The following is a 19,319-nucleotide window of genomic DNA, read 5'->3' as shown; positions in this document are numbered from 1 at the left end:
CTTTGAAAAGGCAAACTCAATTGAAAAACATCAAATATTTCCTCTCAACTCATTTCTATAAATAATAAAAACGTAATAAATTTTCAAACGATAAAATTTATTGTAACAGCTATATACCGCGCGCGAACGAATATGTTTTTGTTTTATTTTGCCCTATTACATCTCGTAGAAGGTAATTCAAACGACTCGTCAGTTCACGACGTCGCGAACTCGCTCATATCCATTCTAAACAATGAAAACAATGACCGAATCAAAGAGCTGAAAGACAAATTACATGATATAGAGAAATATATCATAGACAAAGATAAACAGACTGAACTTATTCTGATAGAAACTTCTAGTACAAATCTAAATGAAACAAACTTCTTCAAAGCGCTAAATGAATCAGATAACTTTAATTTAGTGTTAGACAGGGAGCCAAAGCATTTATATTTGAAATTGAAAGAAAAAATGAATCGAGATGATATTATGAAGATATTATCAGAAAAAGCTGAGGATAGTAATTTGATGCGAGCCGCCAGAAGGATGATGGAGAATGATCATGGGCACAATGCGGTGATAGGTGATGACGTTATAGACGGTATTGTTGATAAAATGATTGCTGAATCACCAGCGGATGATCATCGATTTGACATAGAAGACAATAAATATTGGGGTAACAATATAACTTTCATACTTTGATTGAAACACGAGTAACTGGTTTTAAATATACTAATAACATGCAAAGAAAAATAACATTCTCGTAGTAAATAGGTCTCATAGTGTCGTGTCACTATTGTTTGCAAACATCCTACATGTAACGTACACGAACTTTGACTAATTGTATTTTGCGACACAAAATGCATTCGTTATGTGTTTGTTCTAATAAAAATACGTTAAATAGGAAATGGAATGGTATAAAAATTTGTTTTTTATTAACATTTTTATTAATAGTTATTCTTTGGCAATACGCAATTATAATAATGAACTATTAATGTTGGAGGAGCTAAAATACACAAAAAATTACAGATCCTCAAGGTGAGCTGGAAGACCTGAAAGAGTTCCACAAGCACGATGGAAGGAGGTTATTTAAGGGTGAAAGAACTACTATCAAGCACTATCCCTTCATGGTGTCTATTCATGTCATGGGGAGGTTTTGGTGCGGAGGAGTCATATACTGGCATGATCTGGTGCTTACTTCGGCTTCGTGCTTACAGCTGTAAGTTCCAAAATCTGTAAAATTGTGTGATGTATGTGTATTTAGGAATGTGATAATAAAATCGATCAAAGAGGAGCCTCAGCGACGAAGAATTGGGGCAGTATCTCAATAACGGTCTAGGAAGGTCAAGAATTACACGTGGGATGGTAAAACAGGACCTGCAGATAAATTGAAGATAATAACAAGATAAATGAGTTTGATGATATTAGCCGTTTAATTTCGACTTTAGAGTCATTTTTCTGAAGACTTTTGGCAAGCTGTCGGGATAGCATCCTGAATTTGTGACAAACAAGTTTCGTGACATTTTGTGTACACTTTCCGCGCCCTAACTTGAACCGACAGTCGTCAGAAAGAGTGTGCTATGTGTAATGTTTGCTTTAATATTGATTGTCTCTAGATGTCAAATGATTAATAAATTAATTTTATATTTATTACTATTATTATCGAATAAACGACATGTATTAGTTTTAAACTGATAAGACGTTGACTTTGTTAATTTATGAGCTCTGTGACATAAAAACAATGGCAGCTGACACAAACACAACCAAAGGAATACCGTATGTGTAATTGCTCGCGTTGTACTTGTTTTTTCAGTATGCACAACAATCGCTTCTTTCGAGAAAACCCGAAGGCTTTGTATGTACGTGTGGGAAGTAACCACAGCAGAATTGGGGGAGAATCTATAAACGCACTGGAAGTATGTACCTTATAATACTTAAATAATTTACTTTAAATATCTAGTATCACAAAAACCGTTATAAACCACTATAGAGTAATTCAAGAAAAAATGCAAAAATCGTCAAACCTAAATATTTTTACAAATGCAAGATTCAATAAACGTAGTCTTGTTAATTGTGTGCACTCTATACCATAAAACTTTTCAGTAACTCATGGTTTAGTTTAGAAAAGTTCCGGATATCGCTTTGTAGTATGTCAAAGGGCACCGTTATCTATAAAAGCTTCTGGTTAACTTAGTTTTCCGTCCGATCGTCTTTCTTTAAAATTCATCCTTTTACGTCTCGCTAACATTAATCGTCACGCTTAGGCACAAATATATAGAAAAACTAATCATTATCTTATCCAGGCTGTTGGGTTATCCCAGGGGATGGAATTCCCTTGATAATGATTTATGATATATTAATACACAATACTCTGCAATGTATTTGTGTAAATGTCAGGTGTACTTCCACCCCGGCTACAATCCTCGCACGCTGCGTCATAATATTGCTGTGATCCGCCTTCGGCGTCATTTGTTCTTTGGGTACCATCGCGTACCGAAAGTAATTGACATCTCTTCCAACGGACAAGGACTTGCGCCAACTGCCGAAGTCTTGGTGCTAGGATGGGGGGTTACTAAGGTAAAACAAGTTTCGCAGATATTCTGATAATTTTTGAACATTACTTATTAGATTCTAGAAAGATTAATACGGCGTAATATTCTAATCGGTAAGCTGCCACTTTAACTAAATAGAAAGGTGGTGGATTCGAGGTTACTGCCTTGCCTTACCTATGCAGGACAAACTTGGATTTTACAAAACAAAACGATTGCCAAAATACGTTCGTGCCAGCTTATTAGATAGAAGTAGCCTAACACCTCTCGCGCTGCGGCCCCCACCAAGGGATATACAACCACCCACGTCCCTTGTAATAGCAGGGTGCGAAAATAAACACCATCCGAAGAGGACATACGCCCCGAACGGGCCAAAACTCACCTCTCTCTCTCGAGGTAGTGTGTTTTTTTTATAATTTTAAGCCTTGGAATTAAATAACGCGACAAACAGTACAGTGAATGTATCCGCAGAACATGCCCTATAACTGAAATCGAGAATAGCAGGGCACGTGGCCCGTTATACAAATGACAGATTATACAGAAAAAGAAACGAGGGCAGACACATAGAGCGATGGGCCGAGATCGAAAGGGTAGCTGGAAAAAATGGATGACGACGGCAAAAAATAAAATGGGGTGGAATAAGTTGAAGGAGGCTTTCCCCCGGACAAGGGCCGCGAGCAGCAAAATTGTATATATATATAAAGCTATATTTTTGTATAATGTCTGTCTATTGACATACATTATGCTAATAAATAAAGGCTTCTTCTTAAATCGGCCTTCATTCGTATTAATATTTAAATATCAATTGAGGTTTATATAATATGTTAATTTGCAGATGTCACAACGGTTGGCCTATGAACCAGTCTTTCTTAACCGGAAGTTCCTCCCAATATACCCCAACATATTCTGCAAAGAGATTTACGGAGAGTGAGTACTGCTCGTCTTTACAAATAGACAAGCATTTTCCAGCGTATTTTCTTTTTTCATGGAACAGGGGTCAAACAGGCCAGGGCAGGAGGCTCACCTGATTAAAGTAATACCACCGCCCATGGACACTCTCAAAGCCAGAGGCAAAGGCTCGCGAAAAGAGATAAATGAAAAGTGTTTGAAATTTAATTAAAAAAATATATGAAACAATTGAGTTTAATACATACATTTTGCAGTAAATTCATAGCATCTTCAATGTTCTGTGCGGGAACCATGACCACTGGAGAGGGAGCTTGCGATGTAAGTGATAATAATTATTAGCGATACTATTGTCTATATTTTGTATCACAGGAGTTAACAGGGGAATGGCAATGAACATGACATTTCAAGATATATATATATTTTATTGGCTACTGAAGCACCAGCCTTCCACTGTATTATATATCTCTAAGTAGTGTGTGAAAGTAAATTGGAGTCTCAGGCCCTATTCTCAAAGGGCTGCAATTAATACTATTAAAGCAATAGTAGCCAACACCACTGTTGTAACAAGTTTCTTAAAAACACAATTATTATAAATGGAACTCGTTTATATACTTCACTCATTATGAAAGAGAAAATCTAAAGTTCGTGATGTTCCAGGCTCATCGTGAAAGTTACATTAATTTGCAAAAATTTAATATTAAAGTGAGCACTCAAAGGAAACTTCTATCTTGGCGGGAATTAGATAAGTTTCAGAGTTAGACCAACAGATGGTTGTGTCGCGCGGAATTAAAAACTAACGTCTCGCCAAACAACTTCTCATGTTGATATACCCTACTTTAGTAGTTGATTTTAATGTAGAATATCACAAACAAGCAAATTTGTCATGAAGTGTAGAGTCCTTGTTCTGCCCTTTTTACAAGTGCAGCATTTAGGAGGCTTCGGTCTGATCTCAAGATAAATAAATATATTATTGGTTAACACCCAAACCAATAATATATCTCAATCCATTTTTGACCATCTGAGATAGACATCTTAATTGAAATATTGATAAATTGTGTCATTAACCAATCGACGGATTGTAATAGCCATCTGTCGATATAAGCTATCTATGGTAAAATTGGATCGGTGTATATATCTTTGTTTGAAAATGTCAGTTCAACTGTGTCAGTATCCTAAGATTTTAACTTACACCCGTTTTTTAAATAATTAAAAAGCTATTTGATATGTTTTAACATAGATATGTATATTTTAATATTATATATAACGTTTTATTTACTTTATTTGGTTTATATTGAAATCAAATGTGAGTGTCGACAGCGAAGAGATTGCATACTATTCGTCGCCAAAAATGGATTGTCTTCGTAGGATTTGGTTATTGGGAAGCAGATTGAGATTGTGGATTAATTAAGGTTCGGTCTTAATATATTTCGGAGCAGCAATGGCATCTAAAACATGATTTTAACGAGGTTGGATATCCAGAACACTGATGTTGAGACTAACAATTTTTTTTGTTGTCAACACAATTTCCTTCGGTTTACAACGACCAGCGGTGGATTACATTTAAGTCGGTTTTGAAGTTTGTGACGAGTAATCCGATAAGACAACTATTATATCCTAGACAGATCATTTTTAACGTAATCCTTAAAGATTTACCTTTTCGTATGAATTCAGTAACACAAGAAAACGCCCAGAACAATATCTTCATAACATGTGGCGTTGCGTAGAAAGGTGGGGTCTCTTTGCATCTTCTACCATGGTTACCATGGTTACGATGGTTCAGAGGAATTGTTCGGGCTTTTACTCCAGCTATTTTCATTATCGGGCGTCGAGGCAGAATACAGAAATACTACTTGTATCAAGTTTGGTTCCACAACTGGGCGTATTTGAAGGCAGTTTTTGCCTGTTACCATTATTATGTGGAACCAGCAACCTACTGAAGTATTTCTGAACCAATTTGACTTAGAGTCCTTCAAAAAATGGCCGTACAAATTCTGTAAAGCCCTCAACGCACTTGCGAGCCATTTGGCAGTATTGTTCATGGGCGACGGTATCACTTAACCTCAGATACCTCATGTGCCTCCATCATTAATCCATCATTAAAAAAAATCGCTTTCTATCAAAGGAATTTTAATTAGTATTATCATACATAAGCATGACGCGGGAGGTCCAGCAGTGTTGGCTGGGAAGCTGGTGGGAATTATCTCTTTTGGGCCATCCGTATGCGGCTACCCCAACGCTCCCACGGTGTTTACTCTCGTGGGAGCCTACAGCGATTGGATAGAAAATGTTAATGAAACTGTGAGTAATTTAATTACTGTGGAACTAAGATTTCTTAAAGAAATTGACTAATATATACTGTCGGGTCCGCTATATGTATAATAGCGGACCCGACAGACGTCATTCTACATGATATTTCAAGCGATAAGGATATTAAACAAAGTATTAAAATACCGACTGCAGCGCTATCTGTCGCGCTGATTTTGAACTAATCCACGCCACCTAAACGCATACAAAAATATTCATTCAAATCGGTCCAGTCCGAATCGTACAGTATATTTATAAATTAAGTCTTAACATATAGTTTTTATCATATTAAACAATTATGAAATCTGATTAATGAGAAAATCATGTCGATAACAGATGCCAGAATACTTCCGCGGCAAGAAGCGGACGACAACAATAGATCCGATTCCCTTGTTCGAAGATATAAAGTTCAGTAAAATGGAATTGAATAAGTATACGACTCGGGAGACTGAAGCCACTACCACCACGCCCTTTGTACCCACCACTACCACTCCTCCCGCGATGTTAAGGAAAAAAGAGCTTAAATTTGGAAAAAAATATAATTATGAAACTGATAGCTGGAGTCTTGAGATGGATTAAATGATTGCGAAAGAAATTTCAATTAAGACAAAGAAAATTTACATTTTATTTATTAACACTTCGTCGCATCACATAAAAGAAAAAAAAATGAACATAATTTAATGAAAAGCAACTGGCGGCCTTATCGCTCTCGAGCGATTTCTAGGCAACCACTGTGAGTAAAGAAAAAAAAAACATTACATTACACAACGTATTATTATGACTACATTTGTGTTAGTTTACATTTATGCAACTTATCGCAGTTCAATAGTTTGTAGAACTTCACCGGTAAGGTTGTCACTTTATTAGTTTGTAAATTGATTGGGAATTGTATTTTTAAGCAAAATATGGTTTTATGTAAAATTTAGGAGCCAAATGTTTTATTGCTAATATTGTCACTGTTTCAAAAAAAAAGTACTTGTTTAATATTATCATCACAAAGATAACTTTTACAAACTTCACTGATTAACTTTTTAATTGAAATAATGCAATGAAAACTTTTAATTATATTAAGCTTATAATATTGTAAAATAACCGCCTAACTGGCAATAATGCAACACAATACAACTTAAGACCAACTGTGCGAAGTATCCATGAGATTTGTGTTTCTAGATTCTGGAAGCTGGCTTAGTTAGCCAGGACGAATAACGGACCTAATGATAATCTAAGTGCTATAAACAGTATATAATACTTAAGGAAAATGGATTAAGTCCATTATATATAAAAATACAGTCAATGAAATAAGCAATTAAGCCAACCACAGCCGACGAGAATGAAAGCGGCGTGAAAATTGTTTCAGACCGCAGCCTGCGGAGCCTGCTGTGTGGCGCTTGTGGTCGCATATAACATTTATTACGTGTTCATTGTAAAAACAGTGTATATATATGACATCCAAGCATTAACTGTTGCATACCTACAGATCTCGTAATACTAATATTACTTGATGAAAAAGAAAATTTATCAATTCATCTAAAAGCAGTTTTTCTGTATATAAAAAAAACAGGGACGCGTGGTAATACAGGATAATTTAATTTAAACGTTGCGAAATATAAGCTGTCAATTAAGGTCTATATTCACTTTGATTAGTGATTATTGCAGGTCATTAGTTGTCTGCGTGATAACGTGAAAAGAAGCGTGTTCTATTTTTTCACGAGTAAACTGCGAGTAGCCACCAACCCCCTCTTAAACGCGAAGCTTAGTCTGTCAAGAAAAATAAATTTTACGTAGCATAAAACCGAGCAATGACGTAAATAGACGTAGAAGCAAATGGAGTATCACAATTTTAAACGAGACACATCCTGTTCCTGCCGTTACGTTCCGTTACGAGCGGATAACGGCCTAACGACGCTATTCGTTAGAACTGCACGTGTTCCAATAGGATTCGTTTTTTAACAGCCTGGTTGGGAAAATGTTACGAGATTTAGATAATGTCACATCGTTTCTCTGCCACTTCGCATTGGAAAGATTTCTTGGTATTGCTACCACTATGAGTCTTCATTAATAAATCTTATATATTTTGCAAATAATAATAAAGCTTACTATCTATCAGTTTGTTTCAACTAACTAATATCGCTCGTTTAGTATAATTTTAATACTGAGACAAGTTGAGTATTGATTGATACAAACGAGACAGTTTTAATAATAAAAATGTAATGTTTAAAATATGTTTTAAATGTTTGCATGAATATGATGAGCAGTGTTGGCCTAGTGGCTTCAGCGTGCAACTCTAATCGCCTGAGTTCGTAAGTTCGACCCCGGGATGCGCACCAATGGACTTTCTTTCCATTTAACATTTGCTCGAACGGTGAAGGAAAACATCGTGAGGAAACCGACCCAAAAGTCGACGACGTATATCAGGCACTGGATTCTGATCACATACTAATTGCCTATTAGATTTAAAAAATGATCATGAAACAGATTCAGAAATCTGAGGCCAGGACCTAAAGAGGTTGTAGCGCCACCGATTTATTTTTATGATACAAAAATCTAAGTTCGCATATTCTGCCACACACATAATGTTGTTTTTTGTCTTAAACGGTAAAATATATGTTACAGTTACATTTTGAGTCAACTGTTATATTATTACATAACTACATTATTACTAAAATAAATTTTTACATTATCCAATGACTATTATATATAATAATTATAATGTTTCACTTAAATAATCGCTACAATATTCTTTCCCCAAGATTAGTATTAAGTCGTTTAAAAACTCTAGGAGAAATATCTTTGAATTGTTTCTATAAATTCTTTTAAACCTTGATTGTCATACAAAAGGTGTTTTTCCTGTACAAATTAATTTTTGCCACATCCAATTTCTCCCCATTTAATGTCTCACAAAGTCATTAAAGATGTAAGTAAGTTTCAAGTTTTCCTCACTTCCCGAGTCATTGTTCCACGTGGTAGCTGTCTTCAACGTAAAATCAACCCTACTTTGAAGTTATACAGTTACTTTTCCACTGACTTGATGAATATGTTCGATTTCCAATAATGCATTATATTAAAATTCAATTGAAAACTTTGGAGCGATATTGTTGTTGACATAGAAATTAGTTAGTCAAGTTATTACAACTTCATACTGTAGCATCTATCGCTTACCTGCTTTTAGTAATGTTAATAAATTAATCTGCTTTTCCCGATGCCCATGTAGACCCACTGACCTCTGCGTGCCTTTCAGCCTCTTTATACTGTAGGTTTTTCTCGGCGAAAATTCGAGATCGCATTGCATCATTAGCCAGACCCGATACAAATTGATCCCGAAGATTATCTTCTAACGTTAAGCACGATAATCTATTTTCGATCTATTTTCATGATATACTCGTATTTCACTAAAGTAGCTTAGCAGAATTTTAGTTTCAGTGGTTAACACAGAGCACTCAAGATGTCATATGGAACATGGTGTAATGGTTGCAGCTCCTTACAAACATTGTGTAAAAAATAACTTGGCGATTAAAACGCAGAGTTCATTGCCAGATTTTCTCTTCCATTCTACGCCCTTGATTTAAGAATTGGCAGTCAATATGTAAAATAAGAATCATTTAATGTATATTTCTTTTTCTTTGACGTTCATAAGTGTATATTATGTTACCTAGATGAATAAATGATTTTTGATGATTTGATTTGAACTCCTATATGCTGTAGGCTGTTTATAAAAAAAAATAGGGATCTTGTCGGCAGGCCGTAAATACTGACTTCGCCAGACGCAATATGCAAGCAGACTATATGTATAATAAATTTTAATAGACTGCTTAATACCTACCCGCTTTCCACCTACAATCTAAAAATACGATTAAAGGACTGGCTTATGAACACACCCTACGCAGATTTGGAGATGCTTTTAAGACCTAAGTAATTACACATTTCATTCATCACTCACGCATTCAATCGCTCATTCACTCACTCACCCACTCACGCACTCACTCACTAAGGCGTGCTGGAAACAGTTGAACAATAAAAACCAAAGTAAAAAATAAACTATTTATTTATATATTTTAAGAAATTTATAATTAAGTTTGTTATGGAAGAGCTGGGAACCCTGAGACGATTGACTGACTGATTTTCTTTTACCTAAAACGGTTCCCACATCTTATACATTGTAATGCATCTGTACTTATAATGAATAAACAATATTTTTATTGTGGTTCTGCAATTTGGAACTCTCAACAATCTTTTTTGTTCATGGTAAATGTGAGATTGTGCACGTTGCCTTTACTTACCAAAGTCCAAAAAAAAAATACCCGTGCAACGAAGTAAATAACAATTATGAATGCTGTGGAGTGTTGGTTCATAATTGACGTGAACTTACCTGAAACAAAATAATTTTATATTAGTTTAAAAAGCTCTTTACATAAAAGCATAAGTTTTTAAAAGTTGTACGTAGTAATTAGCTTTTCTCTAAAATTAATGTTTGCAAATGAATTGCTTAAGTTTTAAAGCGGGTGATTCTTAATTTATTCATGTTATATCAAACCATTTAGATTTGATTTGATTTACTAACGAATCGAGATTGGAATATTTTTTTACAACGGATGAGGACTTAATACCTTCACCTTTAAGAGAGGTATTCCGTAATAAATATACACCAACAGAAAATTTATTTATTTATTACAAAAATACATACATTATCCTTACAAACTATGCCAATACGATAATGTCGAGAATCATTAAATAAAATATAATATTAAACACATTATATACACATTATTGATACAGTGAATTCACTCTGCGAACATACAAAAGTATGCCAAAAGTATTAAAGCATGTGATATTCCCAGACCTATGTTAGCCAAACATTTATACAAATATTGGTACAGTTGTCGAGTAGCATACATTGGCACCACAAGATCTGGATATGTAGTATTCAGTTAATAATGTTTGCACAATCCATCATCGCTTGTACGATTCTATATACGCGAGCATATACCACATTTTCACTGAATTTATTTACGAATGTATTAACGTATTTATTACATGAAGGATTGAGGTTGTATGTTTATATAAAGTACAAATTAATGGTAATAAAGATGATGTGGTGGTGGTGTGGTCACCTGGCCGCGCCTGACCCACTACCGACACGAGTGGAACCGGATGGAAGAGTCCTATGTCCAACGGTGGACAAACCAAAACCTAACAAGCAAATTATTCCTAAATATTAGAGTGTATTTTTTTCAATCCAAAATTAATAAAACTTATAATCTATTATAATTAAGTTTTGGAAATAAAGGCTATTACTATTACTACTATAGCTGATGTGTGCCAAGTGGATACCAGAAATAACAGTCTCTTTGGAGGCAAAAAAAAATATTTTTTTGAGTCAGTTTGATTCATTACGGAACAAATTCTACACTAACTGAGTTTTAATATCTTTATCTATAAGCAAAAATGTCCCAAGAAACGTTTCCGTTGAAGTATATAGAAACGTAATAATAGAGTGAGTGTAAACACATTCATCAAGAGGCCGCATCGATTGAGGAAACATCTACGTGTTTACATGACATACTTGAGATTTGTGTGTACTGTATTCTAGTTCCTTATTTTGTGCTACCCGATTGACAACAAATAAATCTACACCCCTCAAACACACACAACACACCAATCAGTTGACTTGAAGTCGATGTCCATGTAAGCTAAAATCAGGGGCGCTACAACCTTTTTAGGTCCAGACCACAGATGTCTGCATCTGTTTCATGCTCATTTGTTAATCTAATAGGCAAGTAGGTGATCAGCCTTCTTTGTATCGCACGCTGTAGACTTTTTGTGTCTGAAGCCGGCTTTCTCACGATGTTTTCTTACACATAATAATAATCTTTATTTATTGTGTCACAAAAACTTCACTTCTAAACTTCATACATGATAAGTTACAACTATTAGGGCCTGTTTCACAATGTATGGATAAAGTGCCAAATAGCTATGCAACACATAAATTATTCGAAAGATAAAAGTTCCAAATAAGATACTTCGAATTTCATGACGTATAACGCTATCTGACAGTCGTGAAACGCAAAAATACTATTTATCATTCCTATAAGTAACAAATAGCTTATTTGAACTTATCCGGACATTGTGAAATAGGCCCTTAATGTATGTAAATAATTGTCATTCTTCTTTTGAGGGATAGTTATTGTTTATGTGAGACTGATGCCTGCTAAAGGTTGTGCACCTGTGTTACAGGTAACACACACAGTCCATTGGTGTATCCGGGGAACGAACTGAAGCCACTAGGCCAATAGCTATCCTATATATCCATAATATTGAGTAGCGCTCTAGATAAAATACCCACGAGATTACGCGTTTAAACGTGTATTAAGCACGAACCCCGATAAGACGTCTCAAAATGGCTGCGAGACTAATGATAACTCAATCTCCCATGAAGCCTGATTTACAAGCTGTAGCGAGAAATTGTCTAATAGCGAATCTTGATTACAGTATTGTGCGGATCTAAATTTTCCTCTAATAACGTTTCATTGTTGTCAAAGATTCTATTGTGTTTTCTAGCAGAATAAACCGCGTTGCACACGTTCACAGCATAAATCAGACACACATTAAACACAATTTAGCTTTTTCTTTCCATAATTCTTTGTTATTTTTTTTTCTGCGCGTGTGTTTCGTTAGTAATAAATGTTATGTTAATGTTCCATACAGGGTAAACTTCATATTAAGTTACTGTGATGTCTTTTACTGTAGCATATTCAGTTTTATTTCACTTGATTAAGTCTATATAATATAATAATGGGAACTTCTTATGTAAAGTTACCTTATGTAATTTAATACAGTTTTGTTGTCTGGAAGAAATCGCTCGAAAGCGATAAGGCCGCCAATTTTTATATTGTAATTTATTTATTTCATTAAAAGAAATGTTAAAATATATAAATAAAATAAATAACGTACTTTAATCTTCGACTTACGTAAATGAGTGTCGTTTAAAGTAAGTTAAATCTTTTAGTTTTAAATATAATAATTATTCAACATGTGCTCATTATTATCAGAGAGGAATGGAATTAGTCTTGATTAACTACGATGATGTCGAGTCCTTGGGTTATTAACGTACCGAAATTAATATTTACTTAGCATTACAAGGATATAGCTGAAAGTAATCTATAGACATGTGTGAGATGTGAAATACCGAAGCGAAGTAAAATTTTAAATAATACGGTGTCTTCATTTGTTCTTCATTGTATTTTAACTTGGTTTTGTAAATCGCCTATATACTCATCTTACTCTTTATATATACTCCATTGGTGAAATAACCTGTGATGGGGTTACTTCACTACCCCTTCCTAGTGGGAGTGCCATGCTATTGCTTTCGGGTTTCAGCGAAATGGGCTGGCACGATCGGGGCCTTACCACTCTCACAGTACAGAGAAGTGAGCAATAAGATAACTGGTATTGCACTCCCGTTTCATGCGGTGAGTAAAATTAATAGAGCCCATCACGCCTTCCTCCCTGATAAATACGAAGGAGCATAAAAAAGTATCACACGCACTCGCGGTGGAGTATCTCCGTCTGGGCACCCTCCTTTGGGATTTTCTGCACTACCCTTCTAACTATGGAATCTTTGTTGACCTGCCATTGGCTTCATCTGATCATTTCGTGGTCTAGAGCACTGTGTTTCACACACTCACAGCCAGCAGATTAGGACGAGTACGATCTTATTTTGCATCCTAACCTAGGGGGCCTACTTTACGTTGGATACTGCAGATGCCATTGCTAACTCTGTCATCGAGGTGTTATCGCAGGATATAAAACTTCTTAGTAGTTAGATGATCTAAGGACACAAGTTTTGCGTTTGCCGCTTAAAACCACCTTTTGTCGCTCTTCTGTCATTTCAAATGACATTCAGTTTTCATATCTTTCATATTCATTTAGTCGAGGCAGAATACGAAATTCCAGCCGTATCACCTCGACGTCCGCCGTTCCACAACTGCGCGTTTTTCATGGAAGTTTTTGCCGTGCACCACCTTTTTGTGGAACCAGCTGCCCACCGAAGTATTTCTGAACCAATTCGACGTAGGGTTCCTCTGCCCGTTTGCCCCCTGTTCTATAAAATAAATTCAGTTTCGCGATAATTTAAGCGAGAAAGCTAAATTAAAAAAAGCCCCTAAAGACCTCCGTTTCTTTATTCTCCGTAACTTCATTACAATTTCTACCCAATACTCTTCGTTTCTGCAAAGTTAAAGTATGCGCAACCTTTGCTATATAAAATGATAATAATTTATGATAAAATGACTTGATAAGGAGTCTGATATTACGATCTCATTTGGCAAATGATCTGTCTGAATTACTTGCCGTCAGCGAATATAATATATCATCGCAGGCGCGGCCAACGGAAGTAACATCTACGTCATATTTTGTCTTGTTGCAAATTGAGGTGATAAAATATTATTTTTATTTGATTATTGCAGTTTATTTGATAACAAATTATATATCCAACAATAAACCAAATTGTCGTCAGGCAAAGTAGTGACACGCCTTTAATAAAAAAATAAATCCTAATTATTCTCTCTGTGTAAAGGTTTCTACACTTCAGTTGTGGAAGTTATTCTGGTAAAAATTGCGGATATATCAAACTTAAATTACTTCCGGCATTTTTTTTTTGTAATAGGAGGCAAACGGGAGAAGGCTCACCTGACGTAGCACTTATGTTACCGCCGCCCATGGACACTCACATTGCCAGAAGGCTCTAAAGCCATGATAATTTTTAAGTCTCAACGATCTTAGAAGAATTGCAAAATTTGAATTAAATCTGTTAAGCCGTTTGGTCATAATTTTTATTCAATTTTACAACCAAAAACATATTGTACTAAAGAAAAATGTAGTAAAGCAGACTAAAGATACAATAGATAGTTCCCACTGTAAATTTTTACAAGAGACGTTGTCGTATTCTGTAAGGCTTTTGTGAAACGGCAAAAGAACCCACGCCTTTATTGTTTTAATTTAAGCCCCTAAGTCGTAACGGTTTAGAAATACTTAGAATGGGAGCTGGTTCCATAAAGAAATGTTGCGCGACAATAACTGTCCCAAAAAACATTCTATTCATTGAATCCGAAGAGTTACTCGGAAAACTGCTCATGGTATATGCCTATATCTCTACCCAGCGCCAAGCAATCAAGCCGATCAAAGAACAAGGTCTTCCATGATGCGATCAAAAGTAAAGAGTTGGTATTGACGAGCCCCTGCGAAGACATGAGAACATTACTGCAGGAACCGGATTAGCACTTCATACAGTTGAAAGCGATGGCCCGGAGTAAAGTATTGTCACGCTCTAAAAAGCACAGCGAGCTTCTTAAAGGCTAATTAATTAAGCCTTTCCTTCCAGATGTCTACGAAGTACTTTGCGACATATTGCGCGATTTGTACTCCATTACTAGCTGATTCTCTTAGATAAGTGTTTACTACTATGTAATGTTACAAAAACCTTCGCCACAGCAACGTTTGGCCGAGTCTGCTAGTACATTTATATTTTTGTAAACTTTGTCTTGTATTAGTTGAAATAAAGGCTTTGAATTGAATTTTGTGATGAAAATATAATGTTTCAGTTAATACAAATAGAAACAGATAGATATTGAAAGCGGATATCCTGTGTCCAAAAGGCTTGTCAAAGTATCAATTTGTTCTGTCTGTCCGTTCTAATCAGCTTTGCGGCGCAGCTCCAATGAGAGTCGGATCAAAAGAGGATTGATGAAAGTGATACGAACTTAATTAACCTCTCTGTTCTATTTATATTATAGTCCGGTCAAATTAGACTTAAAAATAGGGGTGAGGTTACAAAAATTTCCACTTGGTATATTGGTAGGATTGTTCAATACCCTATCGTAAAGGCATGTCTAAATTGACCGGACTATTAGTCAATACTTGAGTAAAAAATCGCCACTTGTAGAAGTGTTTTTTGGTGATTGAAAGTGAGCGTAATGCTTGGAGTCAGTTTCGCAGAGTTTTTTATAATAGTATTAACCAAATGTGAGTATTTTCATAAAGACACACTAACACATATTTTTCGAATATGTAGAAAAAACGTAGTAAAATTTAAAATAAATTATCTAAAAAAATAGTTTTGACTTTTAAAACAAAAGTGCTTTGTTGTTGGTATATTTGTCCCCGCTTGTATGGAAAAGTTCATCTATACGTAAATATTAAAATGAATTTTTGTGATTGAATCAATCACTGTCGGTCGCGTGCCCTCCACACATCAAACCGATATCTAGGTAAGTAAACCGCAGTTTTACAAATGCAATTTTATTCTTCCTTGAACTATACCTTTCATGTCTCGTCGTTTGCAGTATTATGACTTAAAGATTGTGTCGTATGTATATAAGTTCGTATGTGTATCGTAGTTAATTAAACATTACTCTTTTGTCGTCCCTCGTCTCCTCAAACGCTCTATTGTCGAACTGATTTCACGCATTTTGAAATGAGATGTGATTATGTATGTACTGTATGAGCCAAGGATGTACATTTTGCTTACTCGGGTTTCCTTAGTTTTATATGGCAATAATCTAAATCGTCGGTGTTACACCTGGAGAGCCAGTATATTCATTCGTAACATAGCAATTAACATTTTATTATTTCCATTATATCAATTATGTATACGCGATTGGTTAATATAGAGTAAAACTAAAATCTTCTTTTATTTAAATAAGAGGCCCATAGTCATAGTCATAGTCTTAATATCTTTATTCATTTAGGTAAACATGTACACTTATGAACGTCAAGGAAAACAAATTAAATTAACCGTAAATTTACATTTACCACCAGTTCGCAAGTCAAGGGCGTAGAGCGGGTAAGAAGAACTGGCAAGAAACTTTCCACCACTCTTTTCATATAATCAAATTTCATAACCCAAGAACCGTACAGGCACTATGTGAGGTGTATGAGTTTATTGCCAGTTCTTCTCTTTCGTTCTACGTCCTTGATTTGAGGACTAGCAGTAAAAGTAAAAATGAAGCATTTAATGTATACATATTTGTTTTTTTGACGTTCATAAGTGTACATTATGTTACCTACATGAATAAATCGTTTTTGAATTTGAATATTTGTTATTAATAATATATTCTTACTTCTTTAAATAAACAACTTTTATATACAAACACATGATAAACACGAGAAACTTTATAAAATTCACATAACAAACTTGTAAGGATCTTGATATTCTCCAATAATTCAGCATCAAGTAAACGAGAACAAAGGATCTCAAAAATGTGTTTTTTACGAAAATATTCCTCGTAAGTTAATTCAACTCCGGCCTACGGGCCTACACTGACAATTGTGAATTATTTTTCCGAAGACAAAAAGATAATGATGATGAGGTGGTATACTTTCTTAATTAGGGTCTTGTCTCCGCCTAAATATTATTTAATTTTATTAGAAATCTTGCGATCGTAATACCACTTAGAAACCTCACTAAATAAATATCTGTTGCTACATTGAAAAATAGACGAGAAAGAAATAGTTATTTTCATTCTAGTTATGCCATAGTAAATAAACTACATATTCTAAATTTGAAATTATAAGAATAAAAAAAGGCGACAGCCGCAACTTGTATGATAAAAGCATTGCAAATCAGCACTGATGAGACTGATGCGCCGCAGGGCTTTACCAATGAAATGTATAGATTTAAAGGATTCCTTATAGCTAAAGGATTATTTATATTGTCTCGAAAATATGTTGTTAATTTGTATTCCACAAGCAAATCAATGGCTGTAGATTTTTTTTACAATGTAATAAATAAGTTTAAATAAAAAGATAATATAGAAAAAAGAAATAAAATCGGACTTGTTTCATTACAATTGGTTGAACGCTTTGCCTACGAACCGCTACGAAACATAATCGTGGTGTGGATGAGCTACGACGTTACACAGATTGGATAGACGAAACAATTTGTACCGAAAGTGTTAGGTAAAGTTCGTTTACAATTTATGAGTACGAGTGAGACGTATTTATGGCTCACAGTACTAGATAAATCCTTGGAATATAAAATCAAGTTCATGCCCAGTTCCGTGCTCTACTTTTACAAGATTTGTTGATTTCATATCTCGTCATAGTTCCCAATTCTCTCCCTACCCCGCCCCTTCCTCTCACCCCGCCTCAGCCCTCAGATAGCTAGAGATTTAATCAAATATTCAAATGTCGACCAACTCTGTTTGTTTTTACGAAGGACGTCGCATGTTATTGTCTTACTGCATACAATAAATATTTAAATTAAACTATATTTGAGAAGATTACGACGAATATATGTATATAATATTGTATGAATCAGACTTTAGATTTTTTTGCAAGGTTTTAATTACTTAAATAGGATTTTTATTTTATTTTTGTATGCTTCTAGTTATATAGATATCCTTAGACAGTCTTTGCTTATAGGTATCAGTTAGTTAACTAGGTTGGCAAACGCCAGTAAGGAAGGGACGTAGGCAAATTGTGTTAGAGAGGTCTAATTATGTTTCAGCTTAACTCATCGCTGCGGGCATTAAGACGGTGAGGTTATTCAGTTACGCCAATCAATTGTAAAGTTGGATGTTTATTCTAAATACCGAACAAATTCTGTTCATTGTAATTTAATGTCCTAGATCGATTATGTCGAATCTCAATAAATCTATCATAAAAAATAATCTAACACAAGTTAAGTTCGGTGACGATTGTTGCAGATATGTTGAGATATATGAAACACTTTGTTTGAAGCTGGGTAGCAACTGACTTTAATCGATCTAACATTAAATTTTTAATGTAACAAACACCAATTTGGCTTATTAAAGGGTTCATAAATCTAAGTGGCACTTGAATACAAGTGAAGTTAAACTTTTTGGACAATATTCGAAACATGAATGTTGATTTATGTGGAAAAACTAAAGGGCTATTGGCTTTAAGGGTGCGACGATTGCTGACATGTGGTTTACGCTTCTAATTATTTACTAAAATATATATGTAACTTGTGTAATGTTAGGTTATATACCTCCCATTTCATGACGATTATTGTAGTGAAATTAACCATCACATTTTTCTGTTACGCGCCATCTTTTTCTTGTCCCTACCACGGTTGATTGGAAAAGATTCTAAGCCGTTAACCAATATCAAAAATATAGAATAACGATAACAATGATAGTAATAATTATATTACAATTAATGAAATTCTGTAAAAATCTTAATAGCAATGTGGTAAAATGAAATAATTGTATTATTTGAAGCATGTCTATGATAATAACAGCCTTTTGTTAAACTTTATCTAATTTAACTTTATTTAACCAATTTTTGTAAAGATATATATAGTAAATCATTTTTCCAAAAATAAGAAAAAGAAGTTTCACTTCTTATGTGTGTTAACTAGTACACACAAGGTATAACACACATTTTCTTAAATAATTTGTTTCTGTTTACCTCAACTCACAAGATTGAAATTCTATTCAACAGAAACAAAGCAAATATAAATAGTGAGTAATAATTTGATTTTATTCATTATTATAAATTCTAAAAGACGAAATTCCGTTTCATAATTAATTTCTAATCGAGTGTCGTGTCAGCGACATG

The 19,319-nt window shown here is 34.6% G+C and overlaps 2 protein-coding genes across 2 annotated transcripts in view; one reads left to right on the top strand and one right to left on the bottom strand.

Moving 5' to 3' along the window:
* LOC110994106 (inactive dipeptidyl peptidase 10) overlaps window positions 1-19,319 on the bottom strand; it is a 229,690-nt gene that overhangs the window by 170,232 nt on the left and 40,139 nt on the right. The gene's annotated exons all lie outside the window — the stretch shown is intronic.
* On the top strand, window positions 103-6,357 carry LOC110994115 (transmembrane protease serine 9-like). The gene is made up of 8 exons (XM_022260620.2): window positions 103-655; window positions 1,009-1,198; window positions 1,793-1,895; window positions 2,377-2,556; window positions 3,364-3,455; window positions 3,692-3,755; window positions 5,589-5,735; window positions 6,078-6,357. The coding sequence occupies exons 1-8, from the start codon at window positions 133-135 to the stop codon at window positions 6,318-6,320; spliced, it is 1,542 nt and encodes a 513-aa protein (XP_022116312.2). The 5' UTR covers window positions 103-132; the 3' UTR covers window positions 6,321-6,357.

The sequence above is a fragment of the Pieris rapae genome, chromosome 20 (assembly GCF_905147795.1).
Source record: "Pieris rapae chromosome 20, ilPieRapa1.1, whole genome shotgun sequence".
Classification (NCBI taxonomy): Eukaryota; Metazoa; Arthropoda; class Insecta; order Lepidoptera; family Pieridae; genus Pieris; species Pieris rapae.
The sequence above is the reverse complement of the archived record's forward strand: the minus strand, read 5'-3'. Positions and strand labels throughout refer to the sequence as shown.

Coding starts and splice junctions, on each gene's coding strand:
- LOC110994115 (XM_022260620.2), top strand. CDS start 133: ATGTTTTTGTTTTATTTTGCCCTATTACATCTCGTAGAAGGTAATTCA. Junction 656..1,008: donor AGAAGACAATAAATATTGGG/GTAACAATATAA, acceptor AAAAAATTACAG/ATCCTCAAGGTGAGCTGGAA. Junction 1,199..1,792: donor TCGGCTTCGTGCTTACAGCT/GTAAGTTCCAAA, acceptor TTGTTTTTTCAG/TATGCACAACAATCGCTTCT.